General features: G+C 39.4%; 2 protein-coding genes across 5 annotated transcripts; both read left to right on the top strand.

Moving 5' to 3' along the window:
• Positions 1–140: 140 nt before the first annotated feature.
• On the top strand, positions 141–17,633 carry ATAD5 (ATPase family AAA domain containing 5). 3 transcript variants are annotated; one of them, XM_068654984.1, is made up of 23 exons: positions 141–374; positions 924–2,713; positions 3,028–3,115; positions 3,610–3,774; positions 4,301–4,439; positions 4,963–5,047; positions 5,451–5,632; positions 6,426–6,583; positions 6,931–7,084; positions 7,343–7,636; positions 7,824–7,920; positions 8,756–8,838; positions 8,946–9,091; positions 9,207–9,357; positions 9,781–9,951; positions 10,553–10,686; positions 11,484–11,577; positions 11,791–11,855; positions 12,740–12,920; positions 13,624–13,811; positions 14,110–14,924; positions 15,842–16,006; positions 16,205–17,633. In XM_068654984.1, exons 1-23 carry the CDS (start codon positions 315–317, stop codon positions 16,281–16,283), a joined length of 5,484 nt encoding a protein of 1,827 aa, XP_068511085.1. In that variant the 5' UTR covers positions 141–314; the 3' UTR covers positions 16,284–17,633. The 3 variants fall into 3 exon arrangements, with proteins under 3 accessions (XP_068511085.1, XP_068511084.1, XP_068511086.1); XM_068654983.1 differs by having other exon boundaries at positions 14,107–14,924; XM_068654985.1 differs by having other exon boundaries at positions 142–374; positions 10,571–10,686; positions 14,107–14,924.
• A 2,145-nt stretch (positions 17,634–19,778) lies between these two features.
• ADAP2 (ArfGAP with dual PH domains 2) lies at positions 19,779–27,131 on the top strand. Of its 2 annotated transcripts, none has more exons than XM_068654995.1 (10): positions 19,779–19,979; positions 20,675–20,805; positions 21,422–21,513; positions 21,648–21,733; positions 22,079–22,188; positions 22,845–22,991; positions 23,692–23,775; positions 25,032–25,094; positions 25,693–25,770; positions 26,135–27,131. In XM_068654995.1, exons 1-10 carry the CDS (start codon positions 19,895–19,897, stop codon positions 26,351–26,353), a joined length of 1,095 nt encoding a protein of 364 aa, XP_068511096.1. In that variant the 5' UTR covers positions 19,779–19,894; the 3' UTR covers positions 26,354–27,131. The 2 variants fall into 2 exon arrangements, with proteins under 2 accessions (XP_068511096.1, XP_068511098.1); XM_068654997.1 differs by lacking the exon at positions 19,779–19,979 and adding an exon at positions 20,384–20,535.
• The last annotated feature ends 534 nt before the right edge of the window (positions 27,132–27,665 follow it).

The raw sequence follows: 27,665 nt of genomic DNA, 5'->3' as shown, positions 1-27,665 counted from the left end.
CGAAGGGGGCGTGGCCGCGGCGCCGACCGTTGGAGCGGGCTCGGGGAGGGGAGAAGGGGCGCGGCCTCCCGACCGCCACGTGACCGCGCCGGGCCCACGTGAGGGCGGCGAGCGGGCGGCGGTTGGCCGCCGGGCGGGGTCACGTGGCGCGGGGCGGGGCCGCCGCCTTCCGCGCGGGTCGCTCCGAAGCGCTGCCCGCCCGCCCGCGCTTTTCTGCCCGCCCGGCTCCCGCGGCCGCCATCGGCCCGGCCCCGCCGCCCCATGGCAACGGCGCGCGCCTGAGGCCCGGCCCCGAGGGGGCTCCGCGCCCCGCCATGGTGGGCAGGCTGGCACTGGCCGCCGCCTCGCTCCCCGACAAGGACGGCGACGGGCAGGTGGAGCTGGGGGCGGCCGGGCCCGGCCGGGGGAGGCGGGGAGCCGGCGGCTGGGAGGGTGGGGGGGTGCCGGGGGTGACAGCCTGGGGGCTCCGCGCGGCCCTTGCGGACGCCCTCTGGGTGCCTTCAGTTTCTGAGGCGCTCAGTGTAAGGGGCCTTCCAGGGCAGGTGTGGTACCTGGGGGCTCCTGGCATCGCCGTCCCTGCTGTGTTCGAGGCTGGACGTGGTGCCTGGGAACATGGCTCAGGGGTGGCGTTGTGGTAGCGATGGTTGCAGCAGCTGATGGTGAAGGTCTCATCCAGCCTTAATGATTCTGTGACCTCTGACGTAGCAGCTCCTGTATTTCAGGCTGGAATAGCTTTTGAAAATGGAGATATAGTTGATGTGCACACAGTCATAGGGGGCTGACATGGGTTCTTTGAGTTCTCTGTCCTCCAGAAACGTCCTAGTATCACAGATGTGTGCTGCAGATTCTGTACTGCTCTATGTAATCTTACAGCATCTTAGCTTTTAAAAACTAAGATTAATATGAAACTTTTTTTTTTGTAGCCATGCAAGAAACGTCGAGAGGAAGATGCTTCTGTCAAAACAATCACAAGGTATTTCTCACCGTTGGCAAAAACAGGGGATAAAGCGTTGTCACCGCCAAAACCCAACAATATACTGGATTATTTTAAAAAGACATCTGTACCTGAGAAAGCTACGGTACCAGCTGTAGCTGGAGAAAATAAAGCACATTTTGATGGTGATGATAAAGACTGCAAATCACATCGTAAACCACCTTCAAAGCTGAAGAGGAAAAGGAAGAGAGTTAACTTAAATAAACTGAGAGAGATAAAAGAACCTGAGAATGAAGGTCCAATAGAAACTAATTGCGATGACAACAGAGAAACAACAGAGATAAAACAAGATAGTGATGATTTCATTGCTACCTGTACTTTAGTTGACCAAAACCGTGTAGGAGAATCAGCTGAAGATAATATACAAGGTGAGAACTTCTCAGATGCAGACGTCTATGGAAAAAGTGTGAAGAAAGCTGGCTTTGAAATAAATGCAGTAAAAAACAGGGTAAGAAAGTCGAGGAAAAGGAAGCACAAAGTATATGTGGATTTGTCTGAAAGTCTTTCATTTGAAAACCAGCTGAATGAAGAGTGTAAAAAGGAAACTAAAGACAACAAAATGGTATCTCCTGAAATAGTGGAGTGTGATGCTATTACTATTAGTGACTCGAGCTTTGACACGCATACAGATAAGGCATCACAGGTAAATAGCAGTACAATAACAGTGTCATTTGAGGACTTCTTGAGGAGTCAAGGAGAACATAACGTAGATCATCTTGAAGAAGGCACAAAGCCAATGCTGGATGATTCTGTTACAGCAACTGAAATGGACAGAAGTGGTAGTACTAGTGACCCTGAAAAGGGTGAGGAATCTCAACAGGTACCGCTTAGGACAGTAACTGTCCTTGCACAAGTTCATTCCGTTCCCCCAAAATTAGCTTCTTTAAATAGGGAGCAAAAAGGTTCTATGAAAATAGCTTCAATTTTTTTGAAGCAGAAAGGATGTATAGGAGAAAAAGAAAGTAGCCCACCTCTTTTGGAAAGTGAACAAACTGAACAAGTTACTCAGAAAAGAAAATCCAATGTTGTCATTGAGGAAGAGGAATTGGAGTTAGCTGTACTAGAGACTACAGGATCAGATCCTTTGAAGACAAAATCTGCTCTGGAAGAGAGGCATCAGTTTATGAAAGCATTCAGACAACCAACATCAGATGTAATAAAAAGTGGAGTTAAAAAGGCACCTGGAAAATCAAAACAAGTAACTGGAAAATCTTCAAAAGATAAAAAAGGATCTGAAGGTGACATTGGTTCAAATAAGGAATTAGAAAGTGGAGTACCAGAAGATTGTGTGGATAAACATATGCATTCTTGTTCTGAAAACCATAGAACTAAAACCAGAAGACCTAAAAAGTTTCAGAAAAAGGGAAACAGAAGAAGAAAGGCTTTGGAAGCAAAGGAAAAATGTGTCTTAAATACTAGTGATTACAATGAAGAAAAGGATTCAGGAGCTAATCTTCAAACAAAGGAAAACAACTTGGATGTAAGAATTTCATCAAGTCCAAAAGTGAACAAGTTGAGGAGGAGTTTGAGACAGAAGAAAGCTGACACATCCAAAACTGCTACACCTAAAAAAAACAGAATTAGAAATGCCTCTTCTGAAGATGAAAGTGTCTGTCCTTTACAGACTTCCACACCAAAAACAAGCAAGCAATCCTTGAAAAAGAACATGTATAAGGCTGAGGTGATTACAGTGCCCTCTGATGCAAACAGTCCAATAAGGTAAACATTTTAGAATATAGTCTGGCTTTTTGTGCTTTTTTGTTTTCCCGAGTATTGTAAGAGAGCGACAATTGTGAGTTAACTGTAATGCAGCTCCATGAATGCTGACTGTGTTGGCTAATAATACAGAAGAACCAAAGTTGACTATAAACGTGCTTGTAGTGAAGACTTGGGGGAGAAGGGGGACACTAGCTGTTGGGGGTTTGCTTATGTTTGCAGGACTACATTTCTGAAGTCTTTTGAAACTGATGTTTTAGAGTAACATTCCTTTCATTAAAAAGTCATAACAGCACCTAATGCTTTTCCCTAATTAGAATGAGGTTTACGCGGATCAGTGCAACTCTGAAATCAAATAAAGGTGAAGCAACGAAAAATGAAGAGTTAAACTCGAAAAATATAAAGGTAATGTATGTAACAGTTTGTTTCAGTATCTTGTAATTTACTACATGCAAAGTAATTTTTAAAATCCAGTATTGCATAATAGTCTAGTGTAATGAAGTATGACAATTCTTAGAAGCTCAGTGGAAAGCGAATATTACTGTGATTTACTGCTTTTCATAACTGAAAAGAGAAATCTGAAAAAACAGTATGCTCACGTTCTGCAGCTTCTCAAGATGGGACTTCATGTTTTGGGTGCAGCAGAACAGCTGATGCTTAAGAAAATCACTGCCTGTATTTCACTTGTTCTATAAACAAATTGGAAGATCCCCTTGTAGGGCTCCCTTTTGAAAAGTATTGATATCCTCTTAGTTTATTCCTCCTTTCCATTCTTTCACTTTCGTACCGTTACAAATTTTGATTAGAAATCATGTGCTTTTGGGCATGAAAGATAACATAATTACTTAAAGATATTGCTATTAATTGCTAGATATTCTGATTGTTTTATATTTTAATAGATAAGCTCTACTTCTAAAAACATATCCAAAGCAAAACAGCTGGTTGAGAAAGCAAAAGCTATACGGCATAATAGATCAAAGGTCAACGAAGACATACCGACTCCTGTGAGGCGCTCATCTCGACAGCAAGCTCTAGCTGAAAAGAAACAATTACAAGAAAACGAAGTAAGCCTCTGTACTTTGTAGTGGGGGAAAATATTCTCAGGTTTTTACAACTCATGTAAGCAGCAAAAATGTTTCTTGCAAACATTTCTTCTAAAGTATCAAATAAGGTAGATAGTGATAAAATGGTCCAGGGGATGTCAAATAGGTAATGCAACTGCTGGACTTGGACTGGAAAGCTCATCCTAATGCAGTTCTATAAAATGCACCAGATGGGCACGCTTCAGAAGTGACTGCCTCTCTTACCTAATGGACAGCAACCTGTCTGTTTCAGGTGTGTATGTTGCAGACATCTAAACTTAGATTAGAGTAATTCTGGCCTTTGTTTATATATTGGGCATCTTATTCTATATGCTGCTTCTGTGGAAGCAACGCTAACAAAATTGCTGCATAATCTACAAATGCTATTTAGTAACTTCTAAGCTCTCCAACGCATTTCTTCACTTTCCTCAGTACCAATCAGTAAATTGTATCCTTAATGAAGGAAGAAAAATTGTTTCCCTTATTAATTTCTCTGCTTTCCATCTAGAAACCAGCAATAACTATACAGTCAAGCCTGAGTAATGCCACTACTACAATGCAGGATGTGAAGCAAAAGAATCTTCGGAGCTTAAATGATGTCTTGGGGAAAAAGTCTAGAAATGTGAAGGCTTCTAAGAACTCAAAAGGTAATTGGGTTTTATTAAATCTGTTTTATGACATTTATTGCCTATTTTTATTTTATAAATCTGCCTTTGTAGTACATTCGACTTTTGATTTATATAATATTGCAATATACACTTCTTATTTTTATGATCTAAGTAACCTCTGCACTGTTCACTCACAAGCACTGCTTTGTCTTTTATTTTTTTTTTTTTTTCCCCCTTCCAGGGAAAATTGTATTTATTTTAAAACCTAGTGAGATATAACTGCCAATAGCATACTGTGCTTTGTCTTCCACAATTTTAAGGATTTTTTTAATACAGTGATAAAATAACTAGAAATATAGCTCTAACGAATTGTGATAAAATACTAATCTTTTCCTTTACTCATCTTTTTCCATAAGAAAAAGGAGTTTTTCTTATGTTATTAAATTGAATGTATAGATAGTAAACACGGAAGCCAAGTTACAATTGAGACATTATGAGAGAAATAGACTTGTACAACAGCGCTAACCTAATAATGATTTTTTGCTGTCCTTTTTTTCTGAAGGAAAACTGGCATATCCATCTTCAGTCCTAGCCAAAAATGCTCAAAAATCTGCAGATGAACCAATTGTGATTTTTGATGAAAGCAGGTCAGTTTTCAAAATTGCAGTTGTTTAAGAACCAAAATATATTTCAAGGTGACCCTAACGTTTTCTCATGCTACAAAGTTAAATGCTTATTGATATGTGATACAATAAGAGCAATTTTATTGAGAGTTGGTTCCTGAACCAGTTGAACCATTTTAGATGGCTGAAAATCTAGCTGATGACTGATGTAAAACATCCTAAATAGCATTCAAAAATAAAAATATCAAGAGATTAAATTTAGCATTAGAGATTTTTAATAACAAAATTCAAAACTTAACTTACTGCATTTAAATTAACTTTAGCAGTTCTTCCAGGCTGCATAAACTCATGAATAGAAGTGAATGTGATTGCGCCTGAGATGCCAGGTAGTCCTAATGATTTTCTTCAATTTCTGTTTTCATTAAAGCCAAGATGCATCGGAAAATTCTCAAGATGATGATCAGTTCAGATCAAAACGTGAATTCTTGATGAGTGGTTTGCCAGAATTACTGAAAAGACAGATCGCAAAGAAAGCAGCAGCAACAGAAGCATATTCTCTTGCAAGTTCATGTTTTAAGACTGTTGTCCATGTACAGCAGAAGGATGACTGTAAGCTTTTTTTCAGTTATTGATAAATGTATTTGACTTCAAGTAAATCTTTGGGCAATCCATTCAGAAATGAAAAAAGAGCTTACTGTTATGACTGGAATAGTTAACGGTTCCTTCTTCTTTTGCATTGCAATAAGAAAACAAAACTTACACGCTTCCAGTCAGATGCTTAATAAACAATTTTCAAGTTAAACTGATGTAAAAGTAATGTATACACTTGTGGGTAGAGATACAATGCTCTTAATGTTCAATCAAACAAGTTAGTCTTTCAAGTTCTAATTTTGAGAATAAAGATAATGTTGGACTGAATGGGCCAGAAGGCATTTCCTTCTGACAAAGACAATGCTTTGAGGGAGTGTGCTACAGTGTTTTCTGTCACACCCTTACAGAAGAACCAGGAGGCATAATAATCATTTAATGGTTCATATTTGCAAACAAACCAAGAAACAAAATCCTGAGGAGTGCATCAGTCCTACAGAGACCTGGTGAAGGCAAAGGCCGTATTTATTTAGAGTTATTTAGAGTAAGCAGATGCTGGGACCAATGTACTGGAGAAATGTATGCAAAAATGTGCAAACTTGTTCTGCTTGTGGGAGGAAGAATTAGCAAAGATAAGAAGCTAATGCAGTGTAAATTAAATAAGCTTGGCTTTGATATGAGCAAATGCTATTACACCTATAGCTTTCTTTATTACTGTGGGATGGCTTTGTCTGTGGTGTATCTCTGTTTTGTTACCACGTTTGTTTGTTTTTTTTAATGCTTTTTTGTTGCTTTCATTTGTTTTCTTTTTCAGGTCATCCAATGTGGAAATTGAAATCACCATTGTGTCCTCTATTAACTAAGTTAAAGAAACTGAGCACTGAGGTCACTGATGTCACAAAAATCATCATCTCACTTGGTGAATTTTCCACTGTGAAATCAGAACTGACTGGAAACTGTTCTGCACCTATGGTGAGTCATTAAAAATGAAGGGTCTTATTACAACAAAAATGAAAAGAAAATTGAAATGTGTTGCTACGTGGTATGAAATATGTTGGGGGGGGGGGGGGGGAGGGGAAACAAGTACAGTTTGAATCTGTATCAGTCCTGGAGGTTTGTTTGTTTGCTTGTTTATTTTCTTTTGTGGATGTGTGCACATGCACTTTACCCCTAATGTGTTGCAATGCTAGGCAATTCTCAAGGCTTTGTGTTAAGATCAGTAGCTACCTTGTTAAGACCTGAGATTACCTTAAATTATGCAAAATTGAAACCGTTATTTTACATAACGTTTTCAAGTGGCTTTTTATTTTGTATTGCAGTTTTCTGGTCACCGATCAGTTTTTCCTGATGCAGTCAGGAAAGGTTTACTAGATGAGATTGTGTCTTCTAACTCTCAATTTCCCGTGAGAAAATACCTTTATGCGTTTCTGAGAAGACAAACGGAGCAATTGCTTTTTGAGAATAGTATACAAGGTTAGTAATCTACATAGGAAAAATAAAATATATAAACACCCATAAGAAGGCAAGCTGAATTTTCCAGAAATATTACAATAAATGAATGTCCTTGGAAGAAAACTGGTCCCCATGTTTTAGGTTATCTTGACCAATTTTTTTCAAATATGGCTTGAACAAATGTACAGCTGTAATGGACAGAACTTGAAATTTTAAAGAGGTGTTTTTTTCTGAGTGTTCATGTTGTTTGGCTTTGTGTTTTTTTTTTTTCCTTCATAGAAAGCAGAGTTGGTGCTGCAAATTCTGAGGTAATTCAGAAACATTCTGAGAACTGGAAGGAAACTAAGAGGAAAAGGAGAGAAACAGAAGACCACAAATCGAAAAGGAGAAAACAAGTTGAGGGTACAGAGAAGGAATTAAAATCCAGAGTTTCCAGGAACCTTACTGCTCCTGTGTCTGGAGGAAAACAAGCAGATGCAGCACAACCAACACACTTTGGGAAAAACAAGAACCAGAAACCAGATATTATAATAGAAGACGATGAATATTTATCAGAACCAAATACACTTTCAGGTAAATCTGTGTTTCCTGTCTGGTTTTCATTCTCTCCGCATTCAGGGAATATATGTCAGCTTTCTATGGTGATGGAAAAAATCCCGTCTTGTCTCAATATTTTACTAGACTTGAGTAATGGATAATACTCAAGATATCAAGAAAATGGATAATGCTTAAATTATCACTTTTTTTTTTTTCCCTGTAGGTGTTGAAAAGGAAGACGTGCTCTGGACAGAAAAGTACCAGCCTCAAGACTCCAGTGAACTTGTAGGGAACAGGAAAGAAATTGAAAGGCTACACAGGTCAGAACCATACTTAAAATACCTCAAAATATTGTACTACTTTATGTTAAAGAAACTATTAATTATTTCACACTGTGCTTGAGTAAGACTTAAAACGTATATGTTTGTGTCCTTTGACTTCAAGAAAGTTGCAGAAACAAATCAGCAGTTGGTATGGATAGTTTTTTGGTCATGGTTTCTTTTAGAGAAGTAAGTTGGTATCTTGTATAGTAAAAAACTAACACATGAGAAATACTATGTGAGGCTATGATATAGGATACAATAATGCTTTTATACATCTAGTAAAAATCAATGGTTTTGGTCGGGTTATTTTATGCTTGCATGTTAGAGATAGGAACTTGTCAGTACTTGTCTGTGCTTTCTACAGGAATACTATGTACTATAAATATGCCCAAGCCTGATCTCGTTGCAATACATCTACTGTTGATGGTAATATAGTATTTAAATCCTTGTAATCTATTGTGGTTTTAGTTTTATCTATTTGTGTTTTTGTAATTTTCTATGGTGGTTTAAGTTCTTCTTGTGACTCTTGCACAAAATATAATGTTGCATCTTGCAATCAATGCTATGAAATGTTTTCCACAGTTTAAATGGTTTGCTAAGTGACTTGGGTTTTATACTAATCAACTAATAGAACAGAGAATGAAGAAGGAATTGGTCTTTACAAAATAATCATACCTTGCATATTTTTTTAATTGGAAGAGACTCATTAAGTTTCAAAGAGGGAGATCAGCCACATATTTTCCTTGAGTTTTGTTCTGTCTCATCTGAATTAGGTCTATTTTATTCAGCAATAATTTTTGTTGTTTTTGTTCTCTGTTCCTTCCCTTTATAGCTGGTTAAAAGAATGGAAAAAAAGAGCTGATTTGGAAGAAAAAAGAAATCAAAAAGGAGAAAAAGAGGACAAAGAACACCAAGGTGCTGATAGTTTGAAATAATATGTAGCTTCTCATTAAAGTTGGCATTACAATGACATGAGTTGATAATGATTTGAACAATATTTTCCGTTTCAAATAATTTTACAGATTCTTTAGACAGCCTTGATTTTAAAAGTAATGAATCTGATATTGAGGAAGAGATCAGCCTCTGCAATACAGTTCTGATAACTGGCCCACCGGGAGTGGGTAAAACTGCTGCAGTGTATGCTTGTGCTCAGGAGCTTGGTTTTAAGGTACGTGGAGCTTTTTTGATGGTGCTATTTTTCTTATTTGTAATTAATGGTATAAAAACATTTGCAATACAAGAGATCTATTTAATTTATTTATTCATTTTAAATGCCATTGCAGATATTTGAAGTCAACGCCTCTTGCCAGCGCAGTGGTAGACAGGTACTGTCTCAACTAAGAGAAGCTACTCAGTCTCATCAAGTGGACAAAAAAGGCATTAATGCCCATAAGCCTTGCTTTTTTAACAGTTGTAGCAGTGCAAAGTCACCAAGTAAGTTTCATAGTTACATATGTCTTTTTAGGAACTGAGTTTAAAAAAAAAATAAAAAAAAAAAATGTAGACATCAGTTCTTTAAAGAAGATAACAAATGTCAGTTCATCTGGCCTCTAGCAATAAGTGCTCTCCTGGTTAATACAACTACACACCAAATTAATGACTTTATAATGACTTTTCAAAAATGGACTTTCGATTCTCAGGTTATTTCTGTAGTGATAGATTAAACAGTATGACACTTAATAGGAAGTTGAACAGAAAGCATTCCCTGGACATACGGAAAGTAAAATATACATAAATCGTTACAGTAAAACTGTCATATGCTATAAGCAAAACTGCAATTTCCTCTACATTTGCTTGAGAACTGTCAGTTTGAGATTACATTTCAAGCTTAAGATTAATATAAAATGTATCTTGCAGAAAAAATGTATTCTCCGAAGAAAGTAATTTCACCAAGAAAACCTCCACTGTCACCAAAAGGAGCAGGATTAAAACGAAACTTGCCCCCTAAAACACTTGCAAATTATTTCAAAATGCCTTCCAAACATAAAGGTAATGATGGAACAGTAACATCTCAAGAAAAAAATAAAGGTAGGTGTCACTATTTAGTAGTTATCTTTAGAGACAGAAAAGCTCTACTGCACTATTGTATATGTGGAGAAAAGAATAGAATTTATTACACCAGCTGCTGGCAGGAATGATGTAGTGCGTCTCTGATACACTTGCCTACATAGGAAGTAGTTGTCATTCTGTGTTAGAGGACAGTTAACTAATGTACAGGCTATTTGAAGTTCAGTAGGCTCTCTAAAGGTGGTTTGGTTTCTTTGTGCTTTTGGGTTGTTTCTTTCTGGTATTTTATTTGAGACTCTGAATTTTAGTACTTTGAAAGACATGCTAAAATGTTTGAGACCACAAATGTTGGAAGGTGTGTTTCCAAATTTTTCATGGGATCAGGTAGTCGTAAATTCAGGTTTTTAGAAATGGAATACTGTTTTTGGACAACTAGTTATTTTGAAAAAACAGTATGGAGGAGAGCACGTGAGCAAAAGAGCTGGATAGATCTGAGGCAATGGAGTCTAATCTGAAAAGGATGTTGGTGTATGTTTTCTGAAGCAGTTTATGCATAGGATGTTTTGTAAACCACTGCTTAGAGTGCATATTAAATGGTTTAAGTCCTTCATTTTCCGCTCAGTTCTTCATCAATCTGCAGGAAGTCTTCAGAGTTCATCTGAAGAAAAAGATGCTCAAATTAAGTCAACAAATAAAGAAGTAGAAGGAGGAGAACACAACAGAAAAAGCGCGACATCTCTCATACTTTTTGAAGAGGTAAAATACAGGTGAAACTTACTGATGTGAGCAATACATCCCTTTTTTGTTTAAGTAATTTAACTTTTCCTTCCTACTTGGGACTTGTAGTTGGATTGAAGTGTGAGGATTATCATCTTCTTAAAAATGAATTCAATTCCTGAGTAGTTTTATTAACCAGACTTGAATAAATTTGTTAAAAGATAATGTAACTATCTATACTGTCTATCAACAGTTGTTCACTGTTAGAACAGTTTGCAGGATTCTACTAATTCAATTTCTTTGACTGTCAAAAGTATTGTTTTTGTTTTGCACTACTTGCCTGCAATGACACTTTAAAACACGCACTGTTAGCACCTCAGTAAAGTACTTAAGCCTACATTAAATTCTTTTTTCTTTAATGTCTTACATACAAATGTAGTTGAGTCTTAAACCAATAATGCAAAGCTACAGCCAGGAATGTTATTTCAAGTAAATAGAGGAAGTATAGCGATGTTTGCTAACTGTGGGCTGATCCTACAGATCACTGGTGCAGTTCTATTAAAAAATAATAAAAAGCTATCTGGATGTTGTTTTTTATTAAGTTATCCTGAGCAACCTGCTCTGTGTGACCTAGCTTGCGGGGAAGTGGGGAGTTGGGCAAGGTAATATCTGGAGATCCCTTCCAACCTCAGCCAGTCTTTGATTCTGTGAACTTGTGCACAAATGAAATCTGTTATTGTTCAGTCTTACTCTGTAGTTAACAGTTTGACTGCATTTACAGCTTGTAGCTATTCCTAAAGCTATTGGTATCTTGCATGTCATTGTGTTTTCTATAGGTAGATATAATATTTGATGAAGATGCAGGATTTCTAAGTGCAATAAAGACGTTCATGGCAACTGCAAAGAGACCTGTAATTCTTACTACTAATGGTGAGTAGTGCTTGCTTCTGTAATTAGAGGCAGAAAAACCTACTTGAATTCAAATATTTAAATGGGAATGGTTGATCTAAAACCTAAAATTTAAGAGACTGTAGAGTATTTCAAGTATTTGATTAAAGATGCTTCAACTGTTTACTCTAATGGATAAATAAAATAATTTGTTTTGAACATATCATGACAGTTCACCAATATCTCTTTATCTAGATCCAACATTTAGCTTAATGTTTGATGGCTACTTTGAAGAAATCAACTTTAGAACTCCTTCCTTGGTAAGTCTATGCTTGGAAATGTAGATGATGTCCTACGCAAGTAGCTGTCAGCTGATTTAATCTTGAAATTTCAATGTTGGTGTAGGTTTATATCTATCTGATGGAATATATCTTTTAACAGAAGACTGTTTTGGCTGTATGCGAGAGTATGTAATATGTTTTCATATTTACACGTAGAATTTATTATTAGCCTGGAGGATTTATTTATCTTAACCATTTAGCATTTGAAAGAATTATAGAAAGAACATCTTTACCAGATCTTAGAAACTCAGGTTAGAAATCTCCTAGAAGATATCTAATAGTCTTGATCTGAAGCCTGACTGTGCCAGTATCAGTTTGTTCATTAAAAAGTAAAAGAACTAGAAATATTATTGGTTATTCCTTTAATATTATCACTGTCATCCTGTTACAGCAAATACATACTTGCAGCTATGTATTCTATAAAATAAATAAATATATGAGCATCAGAAGGAACTAGTTCTTGAGAAGGGAAACGTATTAATGCAAAAATTAAAATTCTTTTAGATAACAGAAAATGCATATTGGAAAGAAAAAAATATTTATGGTGAATATAGTTAACACCTGCTCAACAATTACAAGAAACGAGCTGTATGCAGTTTTAGGAACATAAGCAGAATGTGGTTTTTTTTTTTTTTTTAAGAGTTAAATTTTCTAAACTCAAATTAATTATCTGACTTGGACTATTTGGAGCTGGTACAGAATTGTGCTGAGGTTTTAATGTAACTAATTTAATAAACCCTAATCTTTTATGTTTAAAATATATATATCAAGCATAAATAGAGTAACTTCGGTTTTGCAGTCCTGACTGGTAAGAGTTGTTTTCAGTGTGTTTTTATTTATACATTTTTCTAACTTTGATTTAGATAAATGCTGCAAGCTATCTGCAAGCGCTGTGTTTGGCTGAGAATCTACGAACAGATGTAAAAGATTTAGCTGCTTTGTTAACCACAAATAACTGTGATATCAGACAAAGTGTTCTCTTCTTACAATTTTGGGTTAAAAGTGGAGGTGGATACTTGAAAGACAAATGTCTGGCACTTCACGGTATGTTGATTTTATTTAAAATAAAATAAAAATTAGATTTTCTATCTTAAGATGACTTTAAATCAAACCGTTCCTAAAGTGCATGAATAGATGGTAACTTTCTGTAAGATTTGTAGAGATTTAGGTGGGTGTCTTGGGTTGTCAGGATTATTTTCTTTGCTACTTCAAAACCTCTTAGCATACACAAGGGTTTATAAATTTGATTACTACTGCATCTCATCATTATCCTTTATCTCCCTGTCCTCTTATGAGTAGCAAAACTGGACAAAGCAGGGACCTAGTAGTTGTCTCCCTTCAGCTTAGAGTTTGCAGTTCTTTATAATTTATCAAGTTGTAGGTAACTTACCTAAAAGAAGCAGAATGGAAAAAGAAGAAAAAATTGACAGCTAGCAAGGAGGAGGAAGCCTGAAGGATACAGGAAGAATGTCCTCAGGAAGTGTGGGTGTGATAGAGACTACTGGAGTATAAAAGGAAGAAAAGACTAATTTCTAATGGCTGCTTGCAGAGAACTGAGAGTTGGGCAGATTGACGCTTAAGGAGACAAAATGGGTGTGATTAATGGGGCAATTTTTGTTGCTATATTCATTCATAACTGCAGCAAGAGGCAACAGCTACGGTATTTGTGAAAGGAATTGAGACCAAGGGGTAATCAGTAATTTTATGATGCAGCTTTTTTCAAGTGAAGCATGTTGTCTTTGTGCAGGAGAAGATGAGACGAACAAAGCAGATCAAGTAATTAATGCTGAAAAGGCTACTGATTCAGAGATAGAAGTTTCTCAGGCTGATGCACCTCTTCAGGAGTTTCCAAAATGCGACACAGGCTGTGTAGAGACATTGCTTGGCCTTAGAAATATCCTGTTGCCTTCAGAAGATTTGTTTACATTTCTTAAGGTATTTTTGTTGATAAGCTAATACTTTGAATAATTACTAGATAATTGTGTAACTGTCACTACGAATAGTATCTTAAAAGCAAATCTTTTTGAAAAAGTTGGTTGTAGAAGTTATGGTATGATCTAGTAATAAAGCAAAATACAAACTGGGGCAGTCTGCTGCAAGCCAAATAGTCCTTTGCCTCCAAAGTATAAAGATGGGAATATAAGGTTTTCTGTAGTATTTTTTTTTTTTTTTAACACTTGAATGCATGATTATTAAAGTTAGTAATACTTTTTTCACAACTATTCTACAGCAGAAAATCACAACCATGGAGAAATGGGATAAATTGATACAGCTTCTCACAGAATTCCAGCTGAAGACAGTGGATTTTATATACAGTAATCTCGAACTGCTTCTTCCTTTACCAGTGCATTATCTTTCAAACCAGTCTGAAGCCTCTAACTCCACACTTGAAAGGACTACCATAGTTTCTTCAAAAAGCAAATCTATTAACAGCTACTGCTCTGGAAAAAAATCTAAAAAGACAAAGAACAAGAAAAGGCTTGATATATTGGATGATAGTGACTTATTTGACACTGAACTGAACTATTCAGCTGAATTCTTAAGTTTGCCAGCAGATAGTTCTACATCATGTGCTGAAGTGAATAGCGAGGAAACAAAATTGATGATGAATAGCGAAGGAAAAGACTTGAAAAATAAAACCCCAGCAAATGATAAAAGATCTGCTCTTGTTTGTCAGTGTCTGAATTCACTGACTGAATTTGTGGATAACATGTCTTTCTTGGATTGTTGTGTAAACAGTAACACCAGGGAGCCACTGGAGTTTTCTAAAGATGAAGGATTTAATTGGACAAATGGCAAAATCAAAAATGGTCTTTGTGATGAATTCAGTATAGAAAATACTGATTGGTGGAGTTCCCAGAGCTGTAGTGAAATAAAGGCAGCTATTGAAGCACTCAGTTTTAAGAAATGTTCTGTTAGTATTTCCCAAAAATTGGAAACCTCCTTGAGCTCCAGTAAAACACCTGAAAGTGATCAACTTGAGGGACTTACTATGCATATCTCAAACACAAGAAATTATGTATCCTTCAATCAGTCAGCTGATCCAAGGTAAGGCTTTACAAATATTTCTGGAACACACTGCATATGCTTGTCAAGAAAAGCATTTCGGTGTGTAGGACTGTTTCAGTTACTTTATGTACGAATTCATACAGATAGGAATGTTCTCAGTATGTCTCAGAACAACGGAGTAAGTTGTTCACCTAAGTAAGCTTAAATTAACTGCTTGGCACTTGCTATGAAAAATGACTTTGTTTGAATAACCCGACTATAACATTGTTCAGGAATGGTGACCTTAATCTAGTCTACTTCAAAACAGCATACACATCACCCCAAAAAGGAGAACAAAGGAGTGTTTTTTTCCAAGATAGTCAGATGGACTGAAATTGGTTTTGCAAGTACCAGACACTCAATTTTTCATCCAGGGCCCCTTTGTATTAAAGGTGTAGGTGTTGCCTGATGAAGACCTAACATAATTGAGCAAAGCTATTGCATTTTTGTAAGTAAGAACCAAGAGGAGTAATGTCAAAATGGATCTGTCTAATCTGTGACCAAATTTAGCTGATATATCATGAGTTATAGATTGGATCTGAGTCTGCTATTTTCCTGAACATCCAGTCACAAGATGCTTTTTATTTTGAAGACCACAGATGCGCTCAGTTGTTTGATGGATAAACTAAACATCACATACATAACTAGATTGTGAAAACCTTGTCAGATTAGATAGTTAAGCTAAGAGCATTGGCAAAACAAACTACTGTCCCTTGTGTTTCTGCGTAAGTGCAGTTTTGAAATGCTGTGTAAGCAGCATATGATCAAAAATTGCAGGTGTCTAATCCACTGAGAAGCACACTGGTGTCAGACACCAGTATCTTTAACAGTTTTAAACCAATGGCTTTGATTTTAAAAGAACAAAATGGGGATCTTGTTCTTAAACAAGAAACAATAAAGCTTTGTTCTCATTTTAGCATTCACGAAAAAGCACAGAAGAGGTTGGCAGTCATCAGAACTATATTTTCCAGAGCTCCTTTAAACCTGGGTAACAAGCAAGCTAGCATACTTGAATATCTCCCTACTCTTCGCAGTATTTGTAGGTCTGAGAAGATTAAAGAGCAAGGAAAGACTAAAAGAAGGTAAGTTTTTTTTTTTTAGTTTTCCTAAATCCTGCTATGTTTCAGTGTACAAGTTAGTTGTATTTTAATAAAGTATTTTGTAAAAATCTTTCTAGATGAGAGAGGTGGATATTGCCTCTCTAAATAGAAGTATTTTCTACAATTTGGAAATAACTTTGCCCCCTTATAGTTACTCTTACTTTTTTTTTTTTTTTACAGGTTCTTGCATTATCTTGAAGGAATTCATCTTGAAATACCCAGACAAATTATACGCAGTCTGTCTCTAGACTTCGCTTAAAATTGCTAACACCAGAAATACATTGTGCCTAATGGTGGTTTTCTCACCATGGTTTGATTTATTTTTTTAAACACATTATTTTATTGTATATTCAGAGCCATTTGTATATTAAATTTCTATAAGTATTTAAAATAATGTATATATCTATTGTCATGATATTGCTTTTAACAACTGAAATGTTGGTGCTTGTCTAGTAAGTGCATTTAGAACATTAAATGTACAAATTAATCAGGACTTCATGCTATCTTTTTTCTGTAATCTGTGAATCATGTAGCAAGAAGTCCTTTTTTTAAAAAACAAACAAACAAAAGACAGCTTTCACAACTTCTACAGCAAAGTTGGTTGTTTTTTTTTTTTGTTTCTTTTTTTTATACCTCACTCACCCATCACCAGGAGCTGACTTGAGTAAAAGAAGCTTGTTTCTTTCAGAATTTGCATAAATGTTAAATAACACAGGGTGAGGAGGGAGCAGGGAGAGCAAGCAATAACTCTTGTGAAATGTAAATGACTGAGCAACTCCATTCACAATAACAAGTGGGTAGCAAAGTCTTTACGAAGCACTATGCCTTGATGTACATATATTTGTATACATTGGTTTCAAATTTACTCATTATTTACAGCTGATATGCATGTTGATCTTAAAAGCGTAGAGGAATGATTACTGTAGTTCATGATGGACTTGGACATTAGGCAAGACTTTGTAAATAACAATTATTCCAGTGTTACTTTTGATTTCAGTAATATTTAACTACTTCTAGTCTTGTATATTGTGTTCTATTTTTATACTTCATTTTGTATTTGGCAAGACTTCAGCCTGATTATTTGTGATTGAATCAGTTTTTATACAACAATAAATTTGTGACACTTTGCTATAGTTCTGGATATTTCTGATATTATATATGAAAAGTAATACTTTAATGTTTTTGGTCTATAATATTTATTTTTTTTAACTGGAAGTATCTCAACCATGTTTTTTCTACCTTTTATATTGCAGTTTTACTGTTCTTCCTCCTCAATTTGAGATTTTTGCATTACAGTGCCATTCCATTTACCTCGATGTTTCTATAATAATGGGGAAGGCTATTTTCTAGTACCTTCTGTTCTCATCCTATATTTTTCATGTCTTAAAGATGTTCAGGAATGAGAAATATTTATAAAAATGGTAAATTATTTTAAGGATCTGCATTGTAGATAACCTTTATAGTTTACTCTTTCAGTAGCACAGAGAGTGAAATAAAGTGGTGCCTGTTTAAAATTTTATTGGATTGTATTGTTGCATCAATGGTCTGAGTCCTGTGAACTTCTGAAAAAAAAATAAAGTAAAAGCGTATCCATTCACTGTTTTATAAAGGCTGCTAACTAAGGCGTGGACTTGCATATACTGGAGACAGGCCCTATAATGTGTTACTTTCTATTTTAGAAAATACAGGGGAAGACATAAATTAGCAGTGGGAGACAACTTACTTCCTTTTGAAGCGAATTCTCTGGTTCTAATAATTGCCTTAGGAATTAATTTTAGAGAATGCTCAGGCTGTGGTGGTATAATAGGAGTCCAAAAGGTAAGGTGGAATTCAAGCAGTTCATTCCTTGATGAGAGGCTTCTGTGCAATTACCACAAAAAAAAACTCCTCAAGCTATCTTTCAAGCTAATATACTCATAACAGTTTATTTGAGCTCTGCTAAACCAGTCACTTTGCATTTCTGTGCATCAGGTATGAGCATCTTACTATTCTACTTAAGTAGTCAGAAGTTTAAACAGGGTCAGTTCAGGATTAAGAGACCAGGGGCTGACGCAAGAACTGCGTATCTCTTGCATGTCAGAAGGCAGGTTTCTAGAAGGGGACAGGCTGGTCTTGAGGAAAAGAGAGGATTAACTGAGCCTAACCAGAAGACCTATTCCCCTGCATGTCTTCTACCTTTGAACCAAACTCTTTTCCCGCAGTAGTGTCCATCCTGCTTATTACTTCATACTGCACGTTGAGCTAGCCCATGTGTCTTACGTAGTAGGACATGCACTCATGCTTCCACAGCATGAAAGCGTAAATGTAGGGGAAAACTCTTTGAAGCAGCAACCACCTTCTCTTCCACCTTATACAAAATCAGCTTCAGAAATCAGGGGAATGATACGAAGATTACCTGAAAAGAAGAGACAACCTATGCCTGAGATCTACCTAAACAAAAGACTTTGCTGAAACTGGAAGTAAAAATAGAGTTTCGAAATGACTCTACATCCTATTTAAGCAGTAGTTATTATTGGGTGTACAGTAATTTCAAAAGTATGCATGTTTATTTATAAACATGTTCTTTGCTGGAATCTCAGCCAAGTTTGAAGCTTGTCTCTTTTTAGCATTATCCCATTATTGCTTTATAGAATACAAGTGCAAAGGAAGAGAAAAGGAAAAGGTGATGGATGAACTTAGCTAAACCATCTTGCTACATCTATTTTAACACTCTTCTACACTCCCAGAGTACAGAAAAAAAGCTGCTGAGCTTTAGGTGTACCCTTGTGAATGTGTGATGCATTTATACTAATGCAGAGTAGGATGAAAGGATCCCTTTGCAAGACAGGGTTTTCACAAAGACTGAGATAGTCTGGAAATGGTGCAAGATGGTGACTAGAAGGCCTGGGAAGAATATTTACTTTCCTTACAAGTTGCAAAGGTGCACTAAAGCTGAGCTATGTGACTATGACATAGTATTTTAAAACAAAACTAGTTAATAACTAATGCTGTATTTTTTACTGTCAGGTTTGTATTTAGTCTTGAATATAAATAATTACTTGTAAATGTCAGGCATTTTCATATCTTAAAGGATTTGTAAGAACAGAAAGATTAAGCTAGCAAAAGATCTTCAAGGTATGGTTTGCAGGAAAGCTATGGGGAAAAAGAAATCCATTCTTATATTCTCATATGCAACAGCTCTTAAAGCTATAACTAGAGTAAAATGAAAAATACTTGACATTTTTAATTTTCACTTTTAGTCTATTTCACTTTTAATTAACTTTGCTGTAAATCTTTCCCTTATTTTAAAATATTGGGTCTTCTTCCTTAGATTAGGAAAGCTTCCCAGTTACGTTGACCAGTGACGTTTTGCTGTATCTTGCAAGAAGGGCATTGCCATCAGGCTTTGCAGACCCTGACGTGCTGCTCTCCCTGGCTTCTCAGTGCAGCCACCTGTTCCTGCTGGCAGCAGGGCAGCAGGCAGCTCCCGGGGGTCGTGCCGAGCCCCTGCCCGAGCCTGCCTGCGGTACGAGCGCTGTGGCCGGTACCCGCAGCCCAGCCGCTGCTCTGCTGCACAGCAGCCTTTGCATTTGAAAATCTTCCCGCAGGAGAAAGCCAAGCCTGGAGCGAGGCAGAGGAGGAGCAGCAGGTGCGGGGACGAGCCCTCCTGCCGGCTGCAGGACCCCGAGGAGCGGGCAGCTCGCAGCGGGGCCCCCCCCTCGGCTCCGAGCCGCGCCGAACCCGCACCCGGCCCCGCCCTGCCCGGGGGCGCGGAGCCGCCGCTGGAGGCGGCCGGAGGGGAGGGCAGGGAAGGGGAAAAAGAGAGCAGGGAGTGCCCCGCGGCTCGGGGCCCCGCTCCGCTTCCTCATTTCCCGCCCGGGGCCGGCGCTGATGGACCGCGACCGGCCCAAGGTGCCGCTGCTGGAGCTGCTGAAGGCCGCCGGCAACGGCCGCTGCGCCGACTGCGGGGTGGCAGGTGGGGGCTGCGAGCCCGGCACGGGGGCTCGGCTCGGCTCGGCTCGGGGGCACCGAGCGAGGCGGCGGGGGGCCGGGAGCCGGCTTCGGCACCCCGGGGGGTTGTGGAAGCGAGGGCCGGGGGCGGCGCGGCCACAGCCCCCCGAGCCCGGGGGCTCGCACCCCGCGGTGTCGCCTCCCGAGAGCGGAGCCCGCGGCGGCCGGGGAGGCGCCGGGCAGCTGCTGCTGCTCGCTGCGATAAGGGAGAAGCGAGGCGAGCCGGGGGGAAGGAAATGATCGAGCGGGATGGAGCCCTCCGAGCACCTCGGGGCTGCTCCCGGCCCTGCTGAGTTGGAGGGAGCGGGCCCCGGGCAGGGGGGCGGCTGAAGCGCTGCTCCGCCCTTAGGTCAGCAGCAGAAGTTCCCACGATGAACCCAGAAGCTCAGCTTTCCCATCGCCGCGAGGCTGCCTGCACGGTCGTATTAATTTTTAAACAAATTCTCCGTGGAAAAGCTTACGGGTTTCAGGGCTGTCGTTTCACTGGGGAAAGCAGATGTGGTTCCTTTAAATACAAAGAGGTGACAGCCTTAAACAACGGGGTGGGATTTGATGAGTTAGGTGTGAAACCTGGGCTGTACATCAAATATGTTTTTTTTGCCCTTGCCGGTGGCTGTGCCTTTTCCCATTTATCCATGCATTCTTTTTGTTTGCGTCTAGATCCAGAGTGGGCTTCTTACAAACTTGGAATATTCATTTGCTTGAATTGCTCCGGAATCCATCGCAATCTTCCTCAAATCAGCAGGGTCAAATCCCTTCGGCTTGACTTTTGGGAGAATGATCTTATAGAGGTACAGAAAGAAAAGGAATAATTCACTTATTTTTGCCTGTATTTCAGCATAACCTCCTCTGACTCAGAATTCACACCATTCTCTATGAGCAGAAGAACGTAGAGCCAAGTGAACTCATTGGGTAACTTTAGGTGTTTTTTTTTATGACGTACTGAATCAAATTGCACTGATAGGTGATTGTACGTTTAACAGCCGGCGGTATCTGCGTACTGTGGCTTAGAGGCCCACAGTTACTTCCAGCTAGTATGTTTTCTTTAGTAACCAACATACTTTTCTTAAATATTGCTTCAGCCTCTCATTTTTCTATTGAATTGTGTTAACAATGCAATCACAATTTATTTCTAGGAACAGCTGAAGGTGGAGGAAGATCATAAATATATTTTCTCTTCATTGTCTTTTGTTATTTCAATTAACAACCACAATTGTGTGTTCCTTCCCATCTGGTTCAGAGCTGCAAACAGTGAAATATCTAAAATAGTGCAGGCTACAGTTCCAAAGAAAAATTTAAACTTCTGTGTAGACACGCTGAGAGTTTGGTTTAAGTTTTGTTTTATGCTCATAACACAGTATTGGTTTTGTAGTTGCATATCTAAGTGGAACTTGTTTTGTATTTCAGTTTATGAAGAAGCATGGGAATCTCTGTGCCAAAGCTAAATTTGAGGCCAAAGTCCCCCCCTACTATTACATCCCCCAGGCCTGCGACTGCTTGTAAGTTGATGATTTATTCAGTGGGGCAGACCTTTTCAGCTATCAAACTGCCGCTTCCCTCTACAGGTCTCTTTGGTTGGTTGATGAAAATAGAGTAGAGGCAGATCAGCTTTATCCATGTTTTCCTCTTTCAGGGTTTTAAAAGAACAATGGATTAGAGCTAAATATGAGCGTGAGGAATTTGTTGCCACCCGAGTCTGCCAAGATCCTTGTTCTGCAGGTAAAAGTTAGGATTGTCAGGGAAAAGGCTTTAAGGCCAGCAGCACAGTACTCTGGTTGCAACCTTGAAGATCTTTGAGGATGGCTTGCCATGTATGAGTTGCTGGACGTGCAGGCCTTGCTTTTGAGGCTGTAATTTTGAGAAGAAGCTCCCAACAAGTACAAGGTGTATTTAGCTTACATGTGTAATCTTACAGTTCTCTAGTTCTCCGCTGATTCATTCCATTTGAGGTGAAAATTCTCAGATGGAAAAGAGGCTTGAAACTCTGTGGCACATTACCATGTAGAGAAACAGTCCTGCTATAGTGCTGCCTTTGTCTGATGCTAGTCTTGGTCCCATATGCAGGTAGCCATGAAGGATTCCTCTGGAAGCGCGGGCGGGAGAGCAGACAGTTCCAGAAGAGGCGATTCCTCCTATCAGCAAGGGAAGGGATATTGAAGTACTACACTAAAGAAGTGAGTTCCCCGGCCACAGCTGGTTGTAGGTAGCTGGTCAACAACCTGCCTCAGACTCTACCAGCTGAAAATAGTATAAAGAGCTTTGTCTCTAGTTTTGTAGCCAGGTCAGCCTGTGTTTGGAGCAGCCCAGATGTTTCTGCATTAACATCTGTGGTATCTTTCTTAGGCAATTGCTCTTTTGGATTTAGCCCTTTTCCACATCCCTTATCTTAACCCTGCAGCCTCTTTTTGCTTAGTGAATGAAGGACATGGATACTGAATAGCAAGATGAAGAAGAGATCTGTTAGCAGATGCTACTTCTCACATTGCCAAAATATTCTGTCATCAGCTACTGCAGTAACATCCTCAACGTCTCTCCCTTCCAGTGAGAATGTGTAGCTAATTGATCTCCAGCTGTGAGGTTGGAGAGAGAATATTTGCAGTGCAGACACATCGCTTTCCAAGAGCCAGCCAGCATTTGTGAAGGAAGGGGAGTTATTCTGTCTAACTGATTTTATGTGACACTATAGCTTTTATTCTTCGGGTATATCCAATTATAACGTACTTTAGGATGCCTGCTTTCTGTTCAGTAGGGACCTAGTTCTCATAAATTATCTATCCTCCATTGCCTTCCTTGAGACCACTTTAATACAGTGATGCTTTTAATTTCACAGACCAAAGGTCCAAAAGCCGTTATCAGCATTGAGAAACTGAATGTGATGTTCCAGACAGAGAAAATCCAACATGCTCATGGACTGCAGATCACATACAAGACAAATGGTCAGACAAGGAACCTTTTTGTCTATCACGAAAGTGGAAAGGTGAATACCACAGAGATTTTGGAATGAGAAAGATTCTCTGATGTTGGATATATAATTTGGAATATATACCTGTTTCTGCAGGGTCTGATTTTTCTCTGAAATCACTATGACTTGTAGAATATAGAAAGTTGCAGAATTTTACACTACTAATTTTAACGTCTTGCTCCTGTTCTGTTGGGGCAGATAGGCTTCATTGGTGCACACATGTAAATCTCTGTAAGGTAACTGTCTAATGGTTTTATATAATTCAGTGATTTTATTCTTTGAAGCCTTCTTGACACACATGGAAAATATTGTTGCTCTGCATTATTTTCAAACAGACTGATAATTTTAAGTACATCTACAGGTTTTGTTAGATTTCTGTTCCTTCCTTGTCATAGTTCTGAAGTGTTTCCAGGTACACAGGTGGTTAAACAATCCATAACTGAACCAACTGAAAAAGCCTCTGACTTGGGTTATTCTCCATGCTGAGGATGTCCAGGACCTTCTCGGACATTTAAAATTTTTAAAGTTAGCATTTAAAAATTATTTTGGAGGCTCGGTGTTTTTCAGGTGTCTGGGACAAATTACTCTCTCTGGACCTTGGGGAGAAACTGCATCTTTGTAAAGAAATCAGAATGAAGGAGAAAGGCCTTTTTGGAAAGGCAGTGTTCTTACATGTTATTTTTGTCTTTATGTTTGTCTTTGCTGTTTTCCCTAGGAGATTGTTGACTGGTTCAATGCCATTCGGGCAGCACGTTACCATTATCTTAGAACAACCTTCCCAACTGTCCCTGAGTCTGAGGTGAGAACTGAACAGGGCTTGAAGCGGTCTGCTCAAACACAGCATGGGAAAACATTTTCTCACTTCTGCCAGAGCCAGGTGCTCAAACAGCTGCATATGGGTTTGGAAATGCCAGCTGCTTCTCTCTGGAGAAAGAGGGAGGCTGTCATACCAGGCTGTTCTTGAGACCTCCATGGTGGCTGTCCTCCGGTGTGCCTCAGCCTGGTGCTAATGTTGGGATTTGGAGGCAGCAGCTTTAAAGTACATGAAACTGGTACAGGTATCCGTGGAACTACTGCTGGACTGTGCGATGGCATTGGGGAAAAATAGATCTGCAGAGCAGATACGTAGAAACAATTGTTCAAGAAACAGATAGAGGCCCTCCATAAACAGAGAGAGGAACTCCATAATGCTTACTCAGATAATCCGTCAGGAGGTAGTACTTTTGTTTCCCTTCTTATTTGAAATATCTGAAGCTCTTTTTCTCTGAACAGCTTGTTATGGATGAACTTGTAGAGAAAAACATCAATCACATCCTTAATCTTTTTTCCTTCTCCTGATCCACTCTGGACATAAAAATTAAATCTTTGCTTTTCAAAACGTATCTGTGTTTAGCTATACCAGCTGTGAGCAAAAAGAGTAACACCTTTAATCACTCATGCTCAATGTCTCTGTTAGTGCCAACACAAATATTCTTTAATACTCAGCTGCCTTAGAGATGGAGTAAAGGCAAGTCTTTTAATGACAAATACAAGGAAGCAGAAGCTAATTTGGGCATCTGTGTTTTATCTCTTACTTTGACTTGCTGGTCATCTTTCCTGGCAGGAGTATTGGGTTCTCAAGTAAACACAAAGATGGTCCGTCCCACATTATTCCTTTCCTTGCATTGGGCATCACTGAATTTTCTTTTTCTTCTGTTGTCCTTCACATTCCTTAACATAGCCACTTCTCTGATCATGGATAGGTGGAACTAAGATCTTTTTCAGAGCAGTCAGACCACAGCCAGGCTACATACGGTGCCAAATTAGTAGGTGAGCCTTGGAATGGATGGAAGCTGCAGAAGAAAAGGCTGCACAAAAGTCTGTGTGTGGTTCTCTTAACGTGTAATCTTGCAACAATTTTATGTTCCTTCTTAATTCAAACTTCCCTTTACTGAGCAGCCAAAAACAACCCCAACCATAAAAGCCAAAATTGACGCTGATTTGCCTTGAAAGAAACAGAACAGAAAAGCAAGCTTGAATGAGATGGCAGACCTTTTTGTGTGTGTGTTCTCCTAGCTCGTACCGCGGATCACAAGAAATTACGTCAAAGAAGGATATATGGAGAAAACGGGACCAAAGGTAGGTTCAGCTTACATGCATAGTAGTACACAAACAGGATTCTTCTGGAAGGGGTTTATTTGATAATGCTATAATTGTTTACTAGTAAGCAATTCCTTGAGTGACTGCGTGCTTCCTGGGTTGATAAAAGACATTGTTAAGCCTGTTGTGTTCTTGGGGTCATGCTGTATTTTGTGCAGGAAAAAACAACTGTGAAGAAGGATCCTCCTTGAAATGTAAGTGAGATGGATTGGCTGGCAGTGGAAATGCTAAGTGCTGTTGGGCAACACTGAATAGGTTCCCGTATCAGTTGCCTGCTGACTGCAGCTCTAGAACTGCAGCCACCTCTAGAACAGAACATCACATGATAACTCCCTTACTTCCCTATTTCTCTTGAAGTCAGTAGCACAGAAGTCATCTGTTTATAGCAGCAAATTCTTAGGTCTTAAGCCTATGTTGGGTTGTGGGCTTGTTTGTTTTCTTGTGGGAAGTTATTTGGGCTGCTGCTTGTTGGAACATCAGAGGGAGATTGGGAGATTTCAGGCTCTGCTGAAGGAGCAGAGAAAGAGCACAATTCTTCTCTGGGATTTTTCTTTACCAAACTACCATCTCCCTGCAGCAGAAGGAGACCTTCAAGGTGCGCTGGTTCAGCCTGGACTGTCAGGAGAGGAACCTGCTATACTTTAAAAATCCACTGGTAAGAGGGGTGTATCCCCCAAGCCCCTTCACAAAGGTGGGTGGGAAGAAGGGGTCTGTTACCTGACTCTTCCAGTGGCTGCATAAGACAGTGGGCTCAGTCTCAAGAGCTCATCTCCCTTACAGGTTGTCATCTCCCTTATAGGTTGATATCTTTGAAGCTGAGCAGTTTGGGAACTCTGTCCCTTACAGTGGCTGTGAGGAAGATCTTAGTCTTTTACAAATAGCTGCTAGCTTCCTGCTGCCTGTCAGTAGATCAGTGATCCCTCCACACATCCCCAGCTCCATGTCAAAGGACAGAACAATGTCTGCTGGAGCTGTACTATCCGCTGGCTAATGACTGTCTTCTGTTTCATTCTTTCTAGGATGCATTTGCACTGGGCCAGATTTTTATTGGAAGGAAGGATGAGGGCTACGAAGTACGAGCTGGCTTGCCCCAGGGAGTCTGTGTGAAGAAGAGGAAACCAGGGATCACCATGGTCACACCAACGCGAGAGTTTTTGTTTATATGTGAGAACGATAAGGAGCAGAGGGAGTGGATAGATGCCTTGAATGGAGTCATTGCCCAGCCTTTGACTGGTTAAGACCAACAGTGAGTTCTGGTGAACTGCACTTCTTGGGCTCTGTTCAGCACTGGTCTGCAGCCTCTGTGATGTTCAAGCCCCCTCAGTGACTACCACAAAGGGCTTCCTTCAACAACTGAAGGCACAGGGAGGGTGGCAACAGAGAAACAAGCAAAGTGGAGTGCAGATATTTGAAAATGATCTGTGTCTCTGCACAGCCTTCCTCTAAAGTGCCTTCTGTCTTCCTTCCCTTCTCTGCTTTTGAGCAGAGGAGGCCTTCCCAGACTGGTGTTGGGATAAATCGGCCGGTGTTCCCTTACGGAAAAAAAAACAATGTCAGTGGAGAAAGTCTGACCACAGAGGGCTGGCATGAATTTCCTTGAGGACTCATGCAGGCAATGTCACATCAGATCCTCCTTTTCTTGCTTTGGTCTGATAGCAAATCCAGAAGGATGTACTTGACAATCCACCCGGTGGCATGTAGTCTGCCAGTGAATGTGATCATCTGTTACATGAGTGCATAGAGTGAGTGACCAAGAGGCAAGACATCACCACCTACCAAGATGATGCAGGGCATCCTGTTGGGTAGACCAAAGATATAAATTCATGCTGGAATAATTGGATGAATCTTTCTCAGGAAGGAGCAGAGCCAGGCAGCTATAGTCTACCTGACTGCAGCTCCTATCCAGACAGGGACATGTTTCTTTTCCATGGAGTGGTTTTAATGCCTTTTACAGTGTTAGATTTCTGTCACAGAAATTGTAAAAAAAAATAAAAGTCAAGTTTGAATTGTGGAGAATACTGCAATGGAATCACTCTAATGACAGATGTCCCTAGCTCCTTGCTTTCAACAGTCTCTGCTATTTGATTCTTTTATGAGTGGCAAATGAGACATGTAAAGACTTTTTTTTTTCTTTTCCAAAGCAACCCCCACATACTGCCTCAGTCAAGACATGAGTTCAGGATGAAGACACACTGATTGGTATTACCTCCTAAAAACAGCTAAAGCTTTGGGTCATGAGTTCACTTACTGAATTTGAGTAGTCTGAGCAGTGAAAGGCAGAAGTTAGTTTTAAAAGTGCTGTCTTCCTTGGCTTGTTTGAAGACACTCAATGTATGAGGACCAGCACGGAAAGCACAGTGAGTGCCTCCTGATCAGGTGCTACGTACATCCATTCTGCGCAGGAATGGGTGAGGATTTGCACTGGCTCACAAAGGGCACTGAGTGTTTTCTTGCCTCACAGACAAGCCCAAGATTTGGTTCTACCAAGAAGTCAGTCATTCAGATATTTAATTCTTCTTTTCAGATTCCCTTAGTTTGCAAATCAAGCGG

Source organism: Anas acuta, chromosome 18 (genome assembly GCF_963932015.1).
Source record: "Anas acuta chromosome 18, bAnaAcu1.1, whole genome shotgun sequence".
NCBI classification, from domain to species: Eukaryota; Metazoa; Chordata; class Aves; order Anseriformes; family Anatidae; genus Anas; species Anas acuta.
Note: the sequence above shows the minus strand (reverse complement) of the source record. Positions and strands in the feature narration are given on the sequence as shown.

Coding starts and splice junctions, on each gene's coding strand:
- ADAP2 (XM_068654995.1), top strand. CDS start 19,895: ATGGACCGCGACCGGCCCAAGGTGCCGCTGCTGGAGCTGCTGAAGGCC. Junction 21,734..22,078: donor CCAAGATCCTTGTTCTGCAG/GTAAAAGTTAGG, acceptor TCCCATATGCAG/GTAGCCATGAAGGATTCCTC. Junction 22,189..22,844: donor TGAAGTACTACACTAAAGAA/GTGAGTTCCCCG, acceptor TTAATTTCACAG/ACCAAAGGTCCAAAAGCCGT.
- ATAD5 (XM_068654983.1), top strand. CDS start 315: ATGGTGGGCAGGCTGGCACTGGCCGCCGCCTCGCTCCCCGACAAGGAC. Junction 2,714..3,027: donor GATGCAAACAGTCCAATAAG/GTAAACATTTTA, acceptor TTCCCTAATTAG/AATGAGGTTTACGCGGATCA. Junction 14,925..15,841: donor AATCAGTCAGCTGATCCAAG/GTAAGGCTTTAC, acceptor TTCTCATTTTAG/CATTCACGAAAAAGCACAGA.